Below are 20059 nucleotides of genomic sequence, written 5' to 3'. Positions count from 1 at the left end.
ATTTACAAATCTTAACCAGATAGTAAGCTATATCTTGAACTAATATATATTGAATCACAGTTGTTATAAACTTCAAGAAAAACCTTATAGATTCGTTGTTTTAACTGCAGGAAAATCCATAACGTAACCTCTAAAAAAAACCTCACAATACCCCTCGACAACCAATAATAAATAAGGCTCCAAGTAACCCCGCCATATTAATAAAGAAACAAATAAGGGATACCTGTCATTCCGATCTAAATTTCTCTAATTTCACCATCATTTCATATAAATCAATAACAATGAATCAAATCAATCAATAACAGAACTGCGATAACTTTTATGACAAACAAATTTGAAATAATATATTTAGAATCTTTATCTTTATAAAGTATATATTTCACTGTAAAATCGTGTTTTAGAGAAAGACTGGTATATATTATTGGAAGCATGTTTTATATAAATCTTCAATGCAATATAAAAAAATAAAAAAATACGTGTATATAAAAAACCTAATCAAAAATCAGAAAAGGAAGATTACATATGAAAACCCTATATTGAAAGTTTTAGATACCAGATTTTGATTTACTGTGTTGCATAGGTGGAAACGACGATATTCACCCTCTGAAAGTTGTAACACATCGTCAAAATTGAAACTTCAATTAAGAATAACAATTGAAAATTTACTTGATGCATCCTTTTTATTCTTAATCTTAATAATCTGGGTCGAAGATATTTAGGAGTTTGTATACAGATATTGAAACATCATCAAAATTGAAACTTCAATTAAGATTAACAATTGAAAATTAGCTTGATGCATCCCTTTTATTCTTGATCCTATTTTTCCGAGTTAAGGATTTTTGATAGTTTGTATACAGAATAAAATTAACTTTATTTTATTGTTTGTATTGGTAATGGTAAATTTTGAAATAGTGAAGAAGAGTTTGATTTTTCCGGGTGTTAGTCCTTTAGCTTTTTCTCTTGTTGGGAATTTTCTATTTGCACTTATTAAATTTAAGTTAGATAGGAATTGGCTCAAACAAAGGGTTAGGCTGCCACTTAGCAGACTTTTAAAAGTAATTAGTCTAAGGAACCTTGCTTTATTAAGGAGAGAGATTTTGTAATATTAAGTTCCGTCGATGTCTAAGAACTATAAGATACTTCAACCTTAATCATAATCTCGGAATAATATATCTTATTTTTTGAATATATATATAATTAACTAATTATTAAGCCGTATAACATGTAGATAATTTAAAAATCTTTAATGATAAAACTATTTAGTTGATAAAAATTTAAAAGACCATGTATAAAATATTAAAGTTTTCAAAATAAAATAAAAACTAATTTTTTTTAATAAAAAAAAGACTTCATAAATCTCTCTATATAACTAAGAGAAGATATAAAAATGTTTATGTGACACTTTTTTTGAAATGACATGTAGGTTTTTTGCTTAATTGTCAAATTGTAACAATTTTTCTTGTTTTTGGTATTTTGAAGTTTGATATAATAAACTTAATAATATAATAATAATAATAGATATCAATTATGTTTTTTTTGTGCATATACGTATTTTTTATATATAACTTTTATTTTAACATTTTCAGATATATACTTGGTAAAAATATAGTTAGCTAGGCAAAGATTTACATACAATTTTAATTTAATACTAATATATAATAATATATTGATAATAGATATTCATTATGGTATATTTTTTACATATACATTTTTTTATATATTTAATAGTTTGATAAATGTGTTAAGTTACGGCTACGTAATATTAAATTTCTTTCTCTATCTACAATCTTGAATAACAGACTTACGATTTAAAAAGGATTAATGGTAATGGTATATATTTTTTTCTATATTTTAATTTATCTTTGTAAAATATCAATGTTAAATTAGATATTTACCTTATCAATTTCACATGCCTATTTTGATATCTGCTTTTATATTAGATTTAAATCTTTCATATCTTTTTTTTTTGTTTTTGTTTCTTTTTCTAGAATTTACTTTATGTTCCTTTCAAATTATACATACATAATACGGGTATATATCATTAAGAACGCTTTTAGTCTTACCGTAAAGTTTATGAGTAATTAATACAATCAACACTTTTTAAGTGTTGTATCCAAATATTTTTAATTACATTTACTTGGTTTTATATTAGATTTGAGTTATCATTTGATAAATTAACACTCATAATTAATTAGTAATTATTTTATACTCAGGGTATACCATCCATCGGACGAGTATAATCTAGTAACAAATATAAAAATGAAATAAACTCTTTTCTTTTTTTGAAAAGTAAAAATGAATGAAATAAACTTAATGATAGAAAATGCTTATAATATCATAAGTAAATTAAACAAAAAAAATTAAACTTTAAAATAAGATGATGTCATAAATCAAGAATCTAAAAAAGAAAAAATTCATATAAATAATTTTAATAATGACAAGTAAACATTATTTAGAAAATAATGATGTCATAAAAATATTTTTTTATTTATATAAAAAATTATAGTTTTATAGGACTACGGATTTAACTGGTCAACTCTGTTAAATCGGTCGATACAATCGGTCATCGGGTAAACCGGTTAAACCGAAACTGGCTGGCCATCAAATTAAACTATTTAAATCGGTTTTTAACCCACTGGCAATCGGTATACATGCATTCTTTTTATTTTTAAAGGTCACGTCTCGCTTTTTGTAACAAAATATATAGATTTATAGAGAGTACAACATAGAGGAGTAATAACTTAATAAAAACAAAGGTATACAAGGTCTTTTTTTAGAGCCCGTATATATCTATATCTAATTACTCCAAACTATCCTTTCCCCCTTTAAGTAATTAAGATTTTAAAATTACCATATTATCTCTCTTTTTTATTCATTAATTAAACATATTCACCTATAATACCCTTGGGGCAGGTTATTTAGAGTCCAACTTATTTTGAGTCCAAAAAGGGTCTATATAACTTACACATGTGTAAGTTAACTTACATAGTCGTGGAGACGGTGGTCGCCGTCGCCGGAAAATCATGGTGGTGGTCGCAGATAATGGTGGTGGTGCTTACGCATGTATAACATAAGCATGTGTAAGTTAACTTACATATGTGTAAGTCGTGGTGGCGGTGGTCGTCGTCGCCGAAAAATCATGGTGGTGGTCGGAAATGATGGTGGTGGTGGTTGGAGGTGGTTGAGATTTGAGGATATGAAAGAAAATCAATGGACCCTTTTTGGACTCAAAATAGTTTTCCCTAATACCCTTAATGGAGTAAATTACAACATATATCCTCTAACCCTTAAAGAACCATATTAACCCCTCTTACATTAATTAGTTTACATTCACCACCACGTACCACCGTCACCGCCGCACATCGCCGCCACCACTGCCGCCATCGCCACACCTTCGTCGCTATCTCTATCACCGCCGCATTGTGCGGGCATCCATCTAGTATATAATACTTAGAATGACATCTTTATTAACTACGCGAATATAAAATAAATTAAAATCTTGACTTCCTAATCTCAACAAACCAGTTAATACTTTAGTAAGTTAATATATTAGTTAATATATAATATAGATCAGAGGAATGATGAGTCACACAAGGTGGCTAAAAATCCATCAGAAAAGCCTTTCGCTCTTTTATCCTTTAGCCTTTTCCTTTTTGCTTTTTATTTGTTAAAGACAGCGAGTTGAAGTATAAAATCCATATGGAATGCTAACTACTAATTCCTTGAAGACAAGTGACAGGAGTGCATATATATTTAAGTTGTCTACCCTAATTATGTATGAAATACTTTTTATTTTCTTCAATTAAAGTTAAAGTAGAGAATTAGTACGTATGAGTGTATGACCTTTTTATAAGTGTCCTTTCGATTTGTTGAATTAATGATTTGTTTTAGTAAACAGGCCTGTGATGGCATGGTTCACTCTTATTAGATGGATCTGCGAGTGGACTGGGCCAATAGCAAGCCTAAGTCTGAGAAAATACTAGGTAAAATGTAAAATACATTGCAAAGAGCTTTGTAGTTAATTAAACATTGTTCTTGAAAAAGAAATTGTATGTCAAATACTATCTATCCAAAATTTTAAACCATAGTTTGGTTATAAAGGCATGTTTTTGGTTTTAAACTTTTATTTTGAGATAATGGATACAGTGTATTAAATATTTAATGTCTGTTATGAAAGGAATTATTTCAAGTGCTGCTATGCCAACCAAAAGATTGCTAAGCCGATCAAACTTTTAGCAACGATATCATCGTTAAAGGTGTAACATTGTACACCTGCAACACACAGTTTGCTAACCCAACCATAACTTTAGCAGCGATATCTTTACTAAAAGACTTGTTAGGAAAAAGAATTTGTGACATCGCTTAATCTAAGAGTTTAATGGAGTCGCAACCAAATAGCTTTTCGGTACTTAGCACCCGTTGCCCCAGGTCTAAGAGCGTCAAAAGTAGGTAGAAATTCATCATATTTATGTATACTATTTTGAAAGCTTAGAAACTAATCAACTACATTAAAAATATACTAAATATAGTACACACGAGTTCTATTTTGAAGTGTATGAAATTATAAATGAAGTGTGCCGAGCACATACTTCAAAAATGACCAACAACCTCTAGATTCCTGTTTTGATTTTCAAGTGTATGCTGTGCTGAACACATACTTCAAAAATGACAAAACACCTCTAGATTCCTGCATTGGTGTACCCCACGTGTACTAAATACTAATTTATTAACCAACTACCTTCCTCCTTATCATTATCCATTACACCTTTTCGAATTTGAAGTACTAAAATAAGTCAATACTTCAACCATGAGGGGCTTTCATGAAACTTCATCAGCTATAAGAATACCATCTTCTAGGCATGTTTTGAACACCAAAAATAATCAACTATGGCTTCTAAAAATACACAAATGCCACGTCACACACTTGCAGTCACTGTGGTGGGTGTATTGGTAATGATGCTAATGCATTTGCATTGTTTAGAAGCACAACAACAACCACCATTAGTGAAGGGGCTATCTATGAAATACTATGAAACTAGTTGTCCAAAGTTGGAATCAATTATTAGAAAGCAATTAGAGAAGGTGTTCAAGAAGGATATTGGTCTTGCTGCTGCTCTACTTAGAGTTCATTTCCATGATTGCTTTGTTCAGGTATAAATATATAGATCGATTCTACACTTTGTTAAACTTCATTTGTGAATTCTTAAATGACAGAGTATTATTAAACATATTTATAATATAATCTATATAGAAAACATATATACATTAACCATACGATGATACGAGAACTCCCCTCCGTCCAATATCAACGGTCATATTTTATTTTTCTAAGTTTTTTTTTTAATTTGGATCATAAATATTTTTGTGCGTGTTAACTGTTGATATAACTTTATTCAACTAATATATAACACAAACAATTAAAATCGGAAAAAAAACACTTAATCAGTCAAAATAAGATAATTAAAATGAAACGGATAGAGTGTTATTTTGTATTTTTCTTTTTTTAATCTAAAGTTTACTATCCAGATGCTCAATCTTAGCCCCACTAAATATTAAATAAAACGAATAGAATAAATACGATGTTTATCGTTAGAATAGAGTATAACTAATGCATGGAGAATTTTTTAGAAAATTATATATACTGATGATGATTTATTTTAATCTTACTATTTGTTTTATTCAAATCAAAATTATATCTATAAATATAAATAGTAGTACATGTGCATTAATTTTTAATTTTTAACCTTAAAAAGTAATGATTTATTTAACTAAGACACCCTTTTACTCATCCTCCAACCGAAAACATAAAAAACATATGACAAATTCAAATAAATGTAAGAAAAAGAAAATAATAAGAGCACTCCGTCTTAATGTTATCCCCCAATACATCCGATGCATTGCTATATATATTAGTGTCAAATCAGCAAAACGTTTTCCTAATATATTTTTCTCTATTCACGCCTAATAAATCCAATACATTTCAATATCCACCATTTAAGTTAACAAATACTATGTTTGTGAAAGACGTAAATAAAAGGAAAGAAAAACACTCCCAATCCAACCGTGGTCACCACCACAATTTCTTCCAATACACTCTCCTCTCAATAGTATTCAAATAAATACACTCCCAATATATTCCCAATACACTCCCAATAGGAGTGCTCTAAATGACTTACATATATCACATTGTTGTGATTTTATAATGATTATAGATCATATATTTAGTTTTACTTTATAAGCGGATTAAAAGTTTCAAGTGATTTTTGGATACTTTATGGTGGAGATGAAGTTTAGATAATTCATAATTGAAAGCAATGTTTTAAATACCGGTACCGGAGACAACACCGGTATTTTAAGTCTAATATTTTTCCGGTATTTTCACTATTCAATACCGGCCGGTATTCCCGGTATTTTCCGGTATTACCATACCGGTATTTCCGGTATTTCGAAAAATAAATTTTGATTTTTTTAAAAGATTATTTTTATGATACTTTAATGTTATTTTTTGTTATTTGTGAATTTTAAAACTTATATTTTATTATAAAATACATACTAGGTATTATTTTTGAGTAAATTATAATTGCATTTTGACTATTTTTATTAAATTGTAACAAATTTTAAGGATTTTTACACATAAAAATATAATAAATTAAAAATAGTCGTACCGGCCGGTATTTCTGGTAATACCAATAATACCAGAAAATTTTTCCACGCTGGTATGACTAAAATACCGGTTTTTAAAACATTGATTGAAAGTGAAAGCAAAAGTGGATGTACTATATATGTCTAAATGGTATGGAGGCAAGTTGTAGAAGCTAGAAGGCTAGGGACAAAATGATAGAATTGGAAGTGAGTAAACGTGTTTACGCATGCTATGAATAATAAACCTGTTCAGTGAGTGAGGCCGTACGTGAGGGTGGGTTGCATATCCAAATAGGGCCCGACAAGGTAAGAAAGCTAAATAACTCTAAATGATGAGTCTAAAAAATATATTACGAGTTTTCTACACATAACAAGATTGAATGTGTAGATGAGAACAAAGAAATCGTGGAATCCTTGATTATATATGTTTAGACTTATGATTTGGGCCCTATGTATCACTACTCTCAATTGTACGTAATAAGCAATAATCTATTAAGTTAGGTTTTGAGTTCATCTAGTTTAACGGTGGATTCTAGTTGAATTACTTGATTAGCCTAATTCAATCGGATTGACTAGTTAGTCCAAATCCTTCACCGAACTTGTCCAAAGCGAACTTGGGGTCAAGGGTCTCTGCACCAATAATGTACAACACTTTGGGAATCGGGATATAATAGATCGAATGGAATGATGCTCTCTTATCTTAAAGAATAGATCGAACAACTAGCATAAGTATATATTTATATATAATCCATTATTATTTAAACATGCTAAAATCCATTAATTAACGCTTAATTAGTTGCCTTTACTTTTTCAGTTTTTTGTCTTTCCATATTTCTTTTAAGATAATAATTGACAGGAGTACATATGTTTAATTTGTTTATTCTGCCTTTATTCCGAAATTCTGATTCTTTTGTTCAATTAATTAAAGTTGAGACACAAGTTGATTATGGGCTTTTTATATTTGTTTTATTACTATTAAGTAGTAGAGATAGAAATTAATGGTCCTTTCCAGTTAATTTGCTTATTGATTTCTTTTTGTATACGCAGGGTTGTGATGGTTCGGTTTTGTTGGATGGATCCTCTAGTGGACCTGTCGATAGTGAGAAAACCGCACCCCCAAACTTAAGTTTGAGAGGTTTTGATGTCATTGAGGATCTTCGTCGCCGGGTTCACAAGCAATGTGGTGCAGGTAGTGTCTCTTGTTCCGATATCACTGCCATAGTTGCCCGTGACGCTATTGTGTTGGTAAGTTCATGCTTACACCTTATTAATAATGAAACACACGATTAATGATATTGATAGAGTTGATATAAGTTAACATACATTTTTGCACATTATGTTATATTTTAGACCGGTGGGCCAAGTTATAGCGTTCCCCTTGGACGAAGAGATGGAGTCTCTTTTGCAACAAGGAATGCAACATTAGCCAATCTTCCATCGCCATTTGTCCCGACTGACACTCTATTAAGAACCCTTTCTGCCAAAAATTTTGACGCCACTGATGCGGTGGCCTTATCAGGAGCCCACACCATTGGCGTCGCTCATTGCCCATCTTTCACAGGACGCCTTTACCCCACACAAGACGCAACCTTAGACAAAACTTTTGCTACCACACTTAAAGGTGTGTGCCCGGATGCTAATACTAATGCAAGTACCAACCTAGACATTCGGTCTCCAAATGTGTTTGATAATAAGTACTTTGTCGATCTCATGAACAAACAAGGAGTTCTAACATCTGATCAAGATTTGTACACCGATAAAAGGACTAGAGACATTGTAACGAGCTTTGCAATTAATCAAACGTTGTTCTTTGAGAAATTTGTAAACGTTATGATCAAGATGGGACAGATGCAAGTGTTGACGGGTACACAAGGTGAGGTTCGCAATAGTTGCCATGTGCGAAACTCAAATGACTTGCTTATATCGACAGTTGTTGAAGGAGACAACATGTACAATGTCGAGAGCTTCTAAAGGAATTTCATAAATTGCTTTTCATTTTCGTGTACTTAGAATGTTATCGCTCTATGTTTTATCATTAAGTAATCGTATTTTCCTTTGGTATTTTCTATGTAATCAAATACTTTTGTAAACAACAAATTACTTGGTGTTTTTTCTAAGGTTGGGTTTCTTTTTAATCTTTAAGTAGCTTCACATGACGATTGGTTGATTCTTTCAGATGATATATGATCGTTCGTCGTATACTCGTATCACACAACAAATACTTTGAGGACCCTATATATATATATAATTCAATTTAAAAATTCAGTTGTAGCTTGAGTCACTAATGTTTATAGTTCTATACTTCTACAAGACTACGAGTTCAATTACAATGGAAGTAACATATCATAGTTTCTATCATATAATTTACAGAATTAATTTTTTTACAAGAATGGTAAAAACTCTTAATTTTGTATTAGATCACATGATTTTAAAGCGTATTCATATAATCATATATGAATGTTATAAAAGTTTGTATTGTAAAAGAATTTTAAATAGTCTTTGGTTATTTTGTAAATGAATTTGTTCACATATCTGTGTATATGCTAAGTTGCCAACAAACGGCTATAGGTTCTGCATATAAGGAAAGGCCATGTAATAACTTATTAACGGATATATAAGTTTATCTAATTAAGAGCATGATTTAAAACGTTTCTTGTATTAAAAACAAGTATCAGTCATATTCTCCCGAATATAGACAACAATGAAGCCAATTTCTTCAAATATGTGAAATGCACTGGTCTGGTGTCTTTATATTTCAGCATGGGCTCAACAAAGCATGATCTGTCAGCTTAATACGAGTATTTGTTTAGGATTCTAGCTCACTACACTACAAGTCATAATCCATAAATAAACACTACGCGGCCCAGTAGAAGTTTATAGCCCATTTCCGCCGCACTAAATGAATAAACATAAAATCCCCACCAAGAAAACCATTTAGTAAGCGAAACTTTAAAAAAATAGTAAGAGAAAAGTATTGAGCATAAACAAAGTTTCAATACTCATATTATCGTCTCTCATGGAGAATAGCTCCAAAATTGCTTATTAGAATGTCGATAAGATTGGTTATTCATAATTTTATATGATAGAATCATGGGCATCTTAATCATAAAACAAGTGAAGCGATCGAGGTCCCAAATGTGTGAAGACCTTTACATTAATTCCATAGTTGTGCTTTAAGAAATGGTAAAACTCAAAAAGAAATGTACCCACGAGTCCACGACACAAAGAAAAAAAAGATTTTCTTAGTTAGGAATTTATCAAGTTCATAGAATTATACTTTACCAAATAGATAAATTTGAGGTTCCTAAATTCAGAGGCCTTAAACGAAATCAATTTTGGGGGCCTAGTTCATTATCATATAAAATAAAGTAAAAAAAAAATAGCTCGACTTTTGTTACTCAACTACTAGTAATAAAAAAGATGGAGATGTTGATGCAAAAACTAAAAAGGTGATATTGAAATGCAGATTATATAATAATACTAGTCTAAAATCCAAATATTAAGTCTATTATATAGAATTTTGAGGCATTAAAATTTTGGGGCCTAAAGCGATCGCCTAGTCTTATAGTACCGTTAAACCACCTCTATCTAAATTTTTTGAAATTGTACCAACCATTCCAAAATCTAAGTTTTTTTTTTATATAGATTAACCTGAATTCAAGTCTCACTCACATCATTTTATGAGATATCAGGAGTAATGAAGAAATAAGAATTGTGTTTGATCCGAATCACAAGTAAAAGTTTACGGGGTTGCACAGTTCCCCCTTGATCGTGTGAATGAGGGCGTTCCTAGATTCCCCGTTATAAGATTCGAATTAAGATTCAAACTTGAAACAACATGTAGGTCTTAAATAACCAAATTTGATACATCGTTGATTCTAACTAGTCTTTACAAAAATACTTGATAGTAATAATCAAAAGTTTGAAGGCAGAGATTTATGTAAGTCAAATGATTCTTAAGTTAAATTTCAACTAAAAGTTTCTCATTCCGAATGAGAATATATAAGTCATTCGTGTACCAAATTATATAGATTCTTTTCCCATCACAATATCAACGAAAGTATCAAACATTTTACCACTGAATCCAAAACACCAAACAAATTACATTCAACTAATACAAACTCGCCACGTGTCCACCTCGTTATCTCCTAAGATAACAAAAAACAACACCCCATCCATTTTCTTTCTTTCTTGTTCACTCATTTCTCAATCCCACATCTGCACCTTCCATTTCCTCCCAAAAACCCCCCAGTTCCATCTTTCATTCCCCATTTTTCACAAAACCCATCTCAAATTCCTCCAAAAAAAAAAAAAAAAAAACATAACAAAAATGTCAGCAACTTCTGCCACAGCAGCTCCAGTAACATTTCAATCAAGACCCTCATCTTCACCATCTTTTCAAAAAACAACCCCAGTAAAGTTTTCATTCACTGGGGGTCTAAGGGCCCCCAAGCTCTCAATCAAATTCACTGCCAAACCCCGTCGGGGCAATGCCAAAAGACCTGCCCCGTCGGGGGCACGAATGGCTGACTCGGCTGCAGGTAGTTATGCAGCCGCGTTAGCCGACGTGGCAGTTGCAAATGATACACTAGAAGCAACTGTTAAAGACCTTGATACAATAGGTGAACTTTTTTCGGAAAAAAGTTTTTTGGACTTTTTTGTAAGTCCAATAGTAACGCTCGAGGCGAAACGAGCGTTACTTGACGACATAACAGCGTCAGGGAAGTTACAAAAACACGTTTGTAACTTCCTGAACATTTTAATTGAAAGTAAAAGGATTGATATGATTAAAGAAATTATTAAAGAGTTTGAGATTGTTTATAATAAGTTAACTGATACAGAGTTGGCTGTTGTAACGTCTGTTGTGAAACTTGAGGAGCAACATTTGGCCCAAATTGCAAAACAAGTCCAGAAACTAACGGGGGCGAAAAACGTTAGGCTTAAGACGGTTATTGATGAATCTTTAGTGGCTGGATTTACTATAAGGTATGGAAATTCGGGGTCGAAATTGATTGATATGAGTGTCAAGAAACAGTTGGAAGAAATTGCTGCACAACTTGAGATTGGTGATATTAAACTTGCTGTATGAGTCTGATTTATATTTATATATGATTGAATTGAATTATCAAGTCGAGTATCATAATTTGATTTTTAATAAACTTATGAATATATATGAGTATATTTTTGTTCTTTTTTTTGGGAAGAATTGTAATTATGTTTTTTTCATGAGACAATTGAATTGCAATGATTCTATTATCACTTAGCTATTAGAGTACTTTTTATGGTAATGTATGTGCTTATGTGTTTTTCTATGCTTTCAAGATTGTGTATTATAATATGGTTAAAGACTCGTCCTCCCCAAGTAACCTGAATATCGTTAATGACACCCCTTACGGCCACCATCATTCAAGGATCGGATATTATAAAATGTGATTATTCAACCTTCTCATAATTCCGTGATCTTGTGGAGTAATTACGCGAAATGGTATGTGGTTATGAAACATTGTATTTCATTTTGTTTTGAATCATAGGATGGCCTAGTGTGTTGAAATGTTTGAGGTTTCCTAAAACAGATAGGTTTAAATGTTTGATCCTTGCTAGCTTCAGTTTACTGGGGTGACCTGGTTTTTCCAATGAACCAAAGAGCCATCCATGTGTTATAGATGTCTAATTTGAACCAAAAACACCCGTCTCACTATCAAGACTATTGACCAGCAATGTCTTTAGGCATGAGTGACTGGTTACCCTTGGTAAGCCAGAGGTCACACAACGACAACAACAATACTCAATATCACAAATATGTAAAGTATGGTTGTAACCCTGAGATCACAACTTTGACCAAATGCTAATTGCAAATGGGCTCTAGCTTGACATATATCTAGTACGCTAACGAGATTAGTCTCCAAATGCAGAAAAGCTAAGAAGATTTGTTAAACTGGCATCAACTGTTTGATGCAGAGTAAATGTTGCATAGAAGTTTCACCTATGCTTAAAAGTTAAAACTGTGATATATTAGTATAGGTTCCAAATTTGAACATTTTTAGAGGGCATATGCTTAAGTTTATTTGGAGATCCTGTTAGGGTCATGATCGGGATAGAGGCTGCTGAGACGAAATGTGTGATGGAGTTATGGATGGTATTTATTTAGATATAGATATAGATAATTAGATTAAGATAAATAAAACCATATGTATACAAAGTTTGCTAGTAAGAGATAAGGGGTTTTGGGTGGACGATTGAATGCAGAGAGGATTGTGGATGGAAAACAGATTGAATGAAATATTGAAATTGCGTGATGGAGACCAACAATCCCATTCAATCCATATAATCACCATATTTCTCCATTTTTAATTTAAAAGAACACAAATTGAATGTTTACCTTTGATAATGATGATGATTAACACTTGAAATCTCCTTCTAATTGATTACAATTTGGAATATTATCGTCACATTTTCAACACAACCAAGTAACCAACAAGTTTTACTTCATCCTTCCCAAGATATACCTACGCAATGCTCGACCATTTCATTTTCGAGCCTTTTGCTATCTTTTAATAACAATAACGCCCCACCCTTCTTCGGAGTTCATACTATTATGAGAACATGACCACACTGAAGAACTAAAATGAAGTTTTTAATATCATTTCTCATGTTAAAGAGTGATAATAACACCGCATGGCCGTCTTCGAGAATGCTAATAAAATTTGAGGCCCGAGGCAAGACGAAAAATTAGGCCCCTAAAATCTCAGTCTTCTGTAACATGATACCATTATATCTATCTATGATACCATTAAAGCCCTTATAATAACCAAACGTTTCTGATATAGAAAGCAAAATCCCAACCATTATGGAATATATTGATCATATGAGCTAATTAAAGCCCGTATGTATATATTGTGACTTTTGTTTTATGTTTTTGGGCCCTTTAATGTTTTGGGTCCTAGGCCTATGCTCTTGTTGCCTACCCTCCCAGCCGGCCATGTAACACCATTACATCATTATAATTAAAAGATATATTAAGAGGGTTGACCCCTACACAATTATTTTTTTTACCATACTTAACAATATATGTTTATATTATACAACTATATCATATATGTATTATTGTGTATAGCAAAAATATATTGTGTAAGAATATTACCCATCTATTAGGTCAGTCATTAGATTAACTTTGGTTGGATTACCTACAAGAGGCTACAACAAACGGGTAGGCAATTTTGTCCAAACCTCAACAACATTACTACTTTCGATTTATATAAAGTAGAAGCCCATTTGGCATTAATTAACCCAACATTTGATAGATACAGGATTTGAACTTTTCTCTCATCCTAATTACATTACATTACATTCTTACATTACATTCTATAATAAGACAATTAAATGTGAACAGTAATTTTTGTATTTATATGGAGTTTATGAATATATATTTGATTTTCGGTTTATAAAACATAAAAGAATTAGAAGTGGCTTAGGCGCAACTTTAAACATGCAAGGTCAATAGGTCATGGGATCAAGGCTCTCCTCACCCCCATTTTTAAATTTTATTTGTTTTTTTTCTAGATATCAAAAGTTATACTTTCCACCCCTATTTTGTTGCTCCTGAACGCCCAACCCCTTAATCTTTTTTGTTGTTTTCTGGTTTTAGATTCAAAGAATTGCCTTTTTCCCCCTTTATTATTTTGTTTCTTTCTTTTGCTCTTTGTTTTGCTTTTGGAAACACTTTTTTTTTTGTATTTTTTAAAAAAATTGTTTTGTATCTTTTATTTTTTAGTAATATAATATTTTATATTTTTATATACTTTGTAACATTTTGGTTTTTTTTTAAACATCAATTTTGTAACTTTGTGGTGTTATTTGTGTGTGTATTTTATGTTTATACTTTTTAACTTATTTGCTTTTTGAATGTACTCGTTTTATATATATCTTTTCGAATTTTTTTCTAATGCTTTTTTTTATTTTATTTTTTTGCTTTACCTTGATAGTTTGGTTTTTTGTTTAACCTTTTATTTCTTTCTGCCTTTTTCTTGAGTAAACATAGTTTTTATTAACTTATTATATCGAAGTTGTGGTATGACTTTTTAAAAATGAAACGCTCAAAAATGATACGGCCCCACTACACGGGGCATTATGAACCACCTAGTTTGATAATATGAAACGAAAGATACAAGTTATTAATGACTAGCATACTACCCGCGTAATGTGGCGGCGGCGGTGGGCAATACGGTGGTGACGGGAAGCGGTGACGACTGATGGTGATGACGACGAATAGTGTAGGCTAATAATGTAAATGTAATTAATATAGTGGTTAGTGTTGTTAAGACTTGAGAGACTGATAATGTAATTTATTTCATTAAAGGTATTTTAGGTATATTAGTGGAGATGATTAAATTAATGAATAAAGAAAATGATAATGTAGGAAAAGAGTAAGGGTATTATAGTCATATTTCATAGAGTAATTTCAACATTTTCATAAATAAAAAGAACTATTATTTTTAGGGTGGACGGAGCGCCCTGGGAGGAGACCGGTACCTATCCGGTACCGGTTTGAACACCGCGCCACCCTTGATACTGGTAGGGTGGGGAGCGATTTGGTGACCACGGTGCTGATTTTGCTGCCTATCTTCTTTTGTCTTTATTTGTTTCTTCTTTTGTCTTTTCTTCCCTCTTTTTTCTTTATTTATTTCTGTATTGTTTTATATATGTTTAAACTATATAGAAAAGGGTGGGGAGGGTTGGGAAGAGGTGGTGAGACATTCCTAGCATTAGACAGCGAGCGGGGAGGAGAAGCAAAATTGGGGAGGGGTGGTAAGGCCCTCCGTCCATCCTTATATGTAGGTATTAGGCATTACAAACAAACATAAACTTTTAAGGAAACATGCAATTTAAAACATGATCTATGTTTTCACAATTGAACCTATAATTATGAACATAAAGTAAGAACCCTAATACCCTAGTTAATAATCAGAAAATTATTATAAAAAAAAAAAGAAAAAGGATTACATACCTTTTAGTTGTTATAGTAAACAATTAGAATTATCATTCTGATCTCTTGGAAGCAAGCACCACATCAGAGACGTAAAGGTTGTGTTGGGATGAATACGCCAAAAAATATCTATGTGTTACAGATGATCTTATATGGCATATGTTTCATGATTTTTTTTTTTTTTTGGGCGGGGGTGGGGGGGGGGTGGGGGGGTGGGTGGGCTATATAAATGCTATATTTAAGATCAAGGTTGTAAAAATCGGCCGTAGGGATATATAGGTTAACCCCTTGAAGCGCGATATATCAGCCGTAGCAGGGGATATATCGGGGACTATAAATTACAAAGAGGTATAATTTTTAATAAATAAATATTAGCAATATATTCATGATTTTTATGTTTTACATATATATCTACTTGATTTTTTTATATGTACATATAATTCTATCCTTTTGTTTAATAAATTATATATTAAGCTACTTTTCATTTAATAATACAAATAAAAATATAATAGTAAAAGTAAAACATTACATTAAAGATAAACTATTTATAATAAATATAAAATTATATAAATATTTTTAAAAGTTATAAAAAGTAAAAGGTTTTAAAAATTGGTAAAAAAAGAGTCAATTTTATTTTGGCTGATATTGACTGATATATCCCGATATTGACCAAAACTGGTATATATATATGGCCAATATGTGAAAAGATGGAAACATATATATGAATTTTGAATCAATGATAACAACTGATTAGTTGTTTGATGTTGATTGATTTGTTCACATTATATTGTGTTCATATTAACAAATTGATATATAACCAGTCATCCTAGCTAGCTGAGATGTTATTTAAAATTTATTGTTTACAATTTCATGGAAGTTTAATTAGACATTCCAAGTATATGCATCAGTCAAGTCAATGAAAGATTTAAACAGACAGTGTATAAATTAAATGTTGTACACAAGTGCTTGTTATTTAATTACTACTTACATCTTCAATCAATATGATTGTTCATTTATCCGTTTCTTGTTGCTTTCGCATACTTCTTGTTGTGGTATTATGTCGTATATGTGGATCAGATAATAGCAAGGATGGTGTATTATGCAAGGATTATGAAAGAGAAGCATTATTTGAGTTCAAAAAGGGCCTCATAGATAAAGCAGACCGACTTGCTTCTTGGATCGGTGAAGGGAATGATTGTTGCAATTGGACTGGGATTGTTTGTGATCATAGTACCGGTCATGTTCACAAGATCCATCTTCCAGGTGAATGTCGTACTAATGAATACAACACGGTCTCAGAATACGAACAAGCCTTGAAGCAAAAACTAGGAGGGGATTTAAGTCCATCCCTTGTGAATCTAACGAAACTCAAACATCTAGACTTGAGCTGCAATGATTTTGGAGAAATGGAAATTCCTGGCTTTATGGGTGCACTTGGAAGTTTGAGATACCTTAACCTCTCCCGTTCCAGATTTGGTGGAGAGATTCCTCCTCAAGTTGGGAATATGTCGGAATTACGCACCCTCTGTCTTGGAAGTTTTTATGAAGATGATAATGAGGAGTATGAAACTACTAGCATCATGGATATTCGCTGGTTGTCAGGTCTCCGTTTGTTGTGTCACCTGGATTTGAGTCGTGTAGACCTTAGTGAAGCAACTGATTGGATTCAGGTAATCAACACCCTCCCTTCTTTGGTGGAACTACATTTGTCCAAAAGTCAACTTTTGCATATGCATCCTTACGTTGCTAATCAAAATCTTACATCCCTCTCCTTGCTCGATATTTCTGGAAACAGTTTTGATAATAATTATGTGCTCCAATGGATTTTCAGTATCACTAGTCTAGTTACACTAGACTTGAGCGGATGTGGTTTTAAAGGCCCTATTCCTGGTAGTATTGATGGTAGTTTTCGTAACTTAACTTCTCTCGAGTCACTTCATGTCCATGAGAATGATTTCATGAGTTCTTCATTAGTATTAAAAGGGTTGTCTAGTGTGGGTAGTAACCTCATTTTTTTGGATATCAGTTCTTGTGGTGTCTCTAGTTCGGCTCTTGATTCCCTTCATAACTTGACTTCCCTTGTTAGCCTTGATCTTTCATTCAATAAACTCAACAAGACAATACCTGCATCATTGGGAAACCTTTGCAAGTTGAGACATATTGCTCTAGGAGGTAACTCTTTTCATGATATTAGCTTGACAAGCCTTCTTCAAAGCTTTTTCAAGTGCAAATCACCGAGATTGAAGTCTTTATCCCTCGAGTCTTCGGGACTTTCAAGTCCTCTCCCAAGTCAACTTGGAAAACTTGTTTATCTGGAGTACCTTCAACTTGGTAATAATCATATTACTGGTATTATTCCAGATTCAATAGGAAGATTATCTTTTTTGAGGTCATTATATCTTTCTAAGAATCTTATATCAGGTTCAATTCCAAACTCAGTTGGAGGGTTGTCGTCTTTGGAGGTGTTAGATCTTTCATATAATCAACTCAACGGCAGCCTTCCTGATAGCCTTGGCCAACTTTTAAAGTTAAGTTATTTCGATTTTTCGTACAACTTTTTAACCGGTGTCGTGACAGACTCTCATTTTGACAAACTAGCCGGATTGAAGTACCTAAATGGTATAAGCAACCACCTATCCCTAAGACCGCGCCTTGCCACATGGGTTCCCTCTTTCCAGCTGCAGTTTTTGTATTTAAGTTCATGGGATTTAGGGCCTGTAATTCCATTGTGGCTACAGCTGCAGAAGGATTTAATAGACTTGGATATAAGCAACACACGTATTTCAACAACCATCACCAAGCCGTTTTGGAGCTCATTGCCCAATCTAGGATATTTAAATATGTCACATAATCAAATTCAAGGAAGGTTGTTTGGTATCACTGCATCAATTCAAGTACTCGACTTGAGTTCTAACAAGCTTAGCGGGGAAATGCCTCCACTCCCAAATGGTTCATTGGCAAGAATCTTTGTTTTGTCAAATAATTGCTTTAGGGGATCACTACATCATCTGTTGTGTCCATATGATGAGAAAAGTCTAGAAGTCCTTGACGTGGCGAATAATAATCTATCAGGTATCATTCCTGATTGCTGGAAAAAATGGCCGAGTTTGACATTCTTGAACATGGAGAACAACAAATTGTCTGGTGGGATTCCTAGAACCTTAGGATCTTTGGCTTTCCTAGCATCATTGAATGTGTGCAACAACAATCTCTCCGGAAAATTAACTACTTCTCTAAAGAGCTTGAAGAACTTAGTGATCCTTCAACTTGCTAGAAACAAACTTGTTGGAGAAATCCCAGCATGGCTTGGGACTGATCTCCTGAGTTTGGTATTTCTCAACCTCCGATCAAACAATTTAACCGGAAATATTACTAATGAGCTTTGCTATATTACTGGTATACAGATCTTGGATCTTGCACATAATAAGCTATCGGGAAATGTTCCAAGATGCTTCAAAAATTTCACAATCCTCTCTGGGAAAGAAATTACTTCCACTGATAGATTTATTTTCTCACAACCTAGAAACATCATTGGCAGTGCATCTTTAGTTATAAAGGGACGAGAGGACACCTATAGTACTATTCTTGGGCTTGTTAAGATATTAGACCTTTCGAGTAACAATTTTTTTGGGAGCATCCCAAGCGAGTTAATGTCACTCCCTGCATTACAGTCGTTGAACTTGTCAAGGAATCAATTGACAGGGGGCATCCCTGAGAAGATTGGAGATCTAAAATCACTTTCATCATTTGATGTATCTCTTAATCGGCTTTCTGGGGAACTTCCTGCTAGTTTGTCAAGCTTGAGTTTCTTGAGTAGCTTCAATGTGTCATTTAACAATTTGACAGGAAGAGTTCCATCAGGCACACAATTTCAAACCTTCAACGAGTCAAGCTTCTTTGGAAACAAACTTTGTGGAGATCCCCTCACTGAACGATGTGCAAGTGAGGTACCTGATAAAAAACAAGAAGAAGAAGATGACGACGACGAATCTCATGAAACAAATTGGGACTTGATTATTAGCACAATGTCTGGCTTCATAACTGGTTTCTGGCTGGTGGCGGTTCCATTGATAGTTAACAAAACATGGAGAATTGCATATTTCCGTGTCTTGAGTAATCTAAGGCTTATGTTTTGCGGGTTGACCCGTACCCGACCCGCACCCAACCCGCTTTGACCCGCACCCGTTTTGACCCGTTACCCAAACCCGTCCGACCCGCCCGTTTTGCCAGGCCTATGTATCATAAATGATGAAGAATGTTATGAGGTTGTAACATGCATGTTAAGTTTTAGTTTAAAAAGATAGGAAATACTATATGCACTAAACTTGCTAATATAGTTATATTTATAAGCTTGGATGCTCCTAGTGTTGATGCACGTTGATGTGACAACAGCAACTTAGATTTGATATGTCGTTTAGATTGAGATATTATGTT

At 32.7% G+C, this 20059-nt stretch overlaps 3 protein-coding genes across 3 annotated transcripts; all 3 read left to right on the top strand.

Annotated features, from left to right (window-relative positions):
- The first annotated feature begins 4861 nt into the window (after positions 1–4861).
- On the top strand, positions 4862–8759 carry LOC122611247 (peroxidase 12-like). Its single transcript, XM_043784235.1, has 3 exons — positions 4862–5151; positions 7690–7887; positions 7993–8759. Exons 1-3 carry the CDS (start codon positions 4888–4890, stop codon positions 8611–8613), a joined length of 1083 nt encoding a protein of 360 aa, XP_043640170.1. The 5' UTR covers positions 4862–4887; the 3' UTR covers positions 8614–8759.
- Positions 8760–10848: 2089 nt separating this feature from the next.
- LOC122578427 (ATP synthase delta chain, chloroplastic-like) lies at positions 10849–11832 on the top strand. The gene has a single exon (XM_043750387.1). The coding sequence runs from the start codon at positions 10973–10975 to the stop codon at positions 11729–11731; it is 759 nt and encodes a 252-aa protein (XP_043606322.1). The 5' UTR covers positions 10849–10972; the 3' UTR covers positions 11732–11832.
- A 4794-nt stretch (positions 11833–16626) lies between these two features.
- LOC122610537 (receptor-like protein EIX2) lies at positions 16627–19800 on the top strand. The gene has a single exon (XM_043783517.1). It carries the CDS (start codon positions 16627–16629, stop codon positions 19798–19800), a length of 3174 nt encoding a protein of 1057 aa, XP_043639452.1.
- Positions 19801–20059: the final 259 nt, after the last annotated feature.

This window comes from Erigeron canadensis, chromosome 8 (genome assembly GCF_010389155.1).
Source record: "Erigeron canadensis isolate Cc75 chromosome 8, C_canadensis_v1, whole genome shotgun sequence".
NCBI lineage: Eukaryota > Viridiplantae > Streptophyta > Magnoliopsida > Asterales > Asteraceae > Erigeron > Erigeron canadensis.
Note: the sequence above shows the minus strand (reverse complement) of the source record. Positions and strands in the feature narration are given on the sequence as shown.

Bases quoted from the DNA above. Each gene is read 5' to 3' on its own strand.
- LOC122611247 (XM_043784235.1), top strand. From the start codon at position 4,888: ATGGCTTCTAAAAATACACAAATGCCACGTCACACACTTGCAGTCACT. The intron at 5,152-7,689 runs GTATAAATATAT...TTGTATACGCAG, and splicing joins TCCATGATTGCTTTGTTCAG to GGTTGTGATGGTTCGGTTTT. The intron at 7,888-7,992 runs GTAAGTTCATGC...GTTATATTTTAG, and splicing joins CCCGTGACGCTATTGTGTTG to ACCGGTGGGCCAAGTTATAG.
- LOC122578427 (XM_043750387.1), top strand. From the start codon at position 10,973: ATGTCAGCAACTTCTGCCACAGCAGCTCCAGTAACATTTCAATCAAGA.
- LOC122610537 (XM_043783517.1), top strand. From the start codon at position 16,627: ATGATTGTTCATTTATCCGTTTCTTGTTGCTTTCGCATACTTCTTGTT.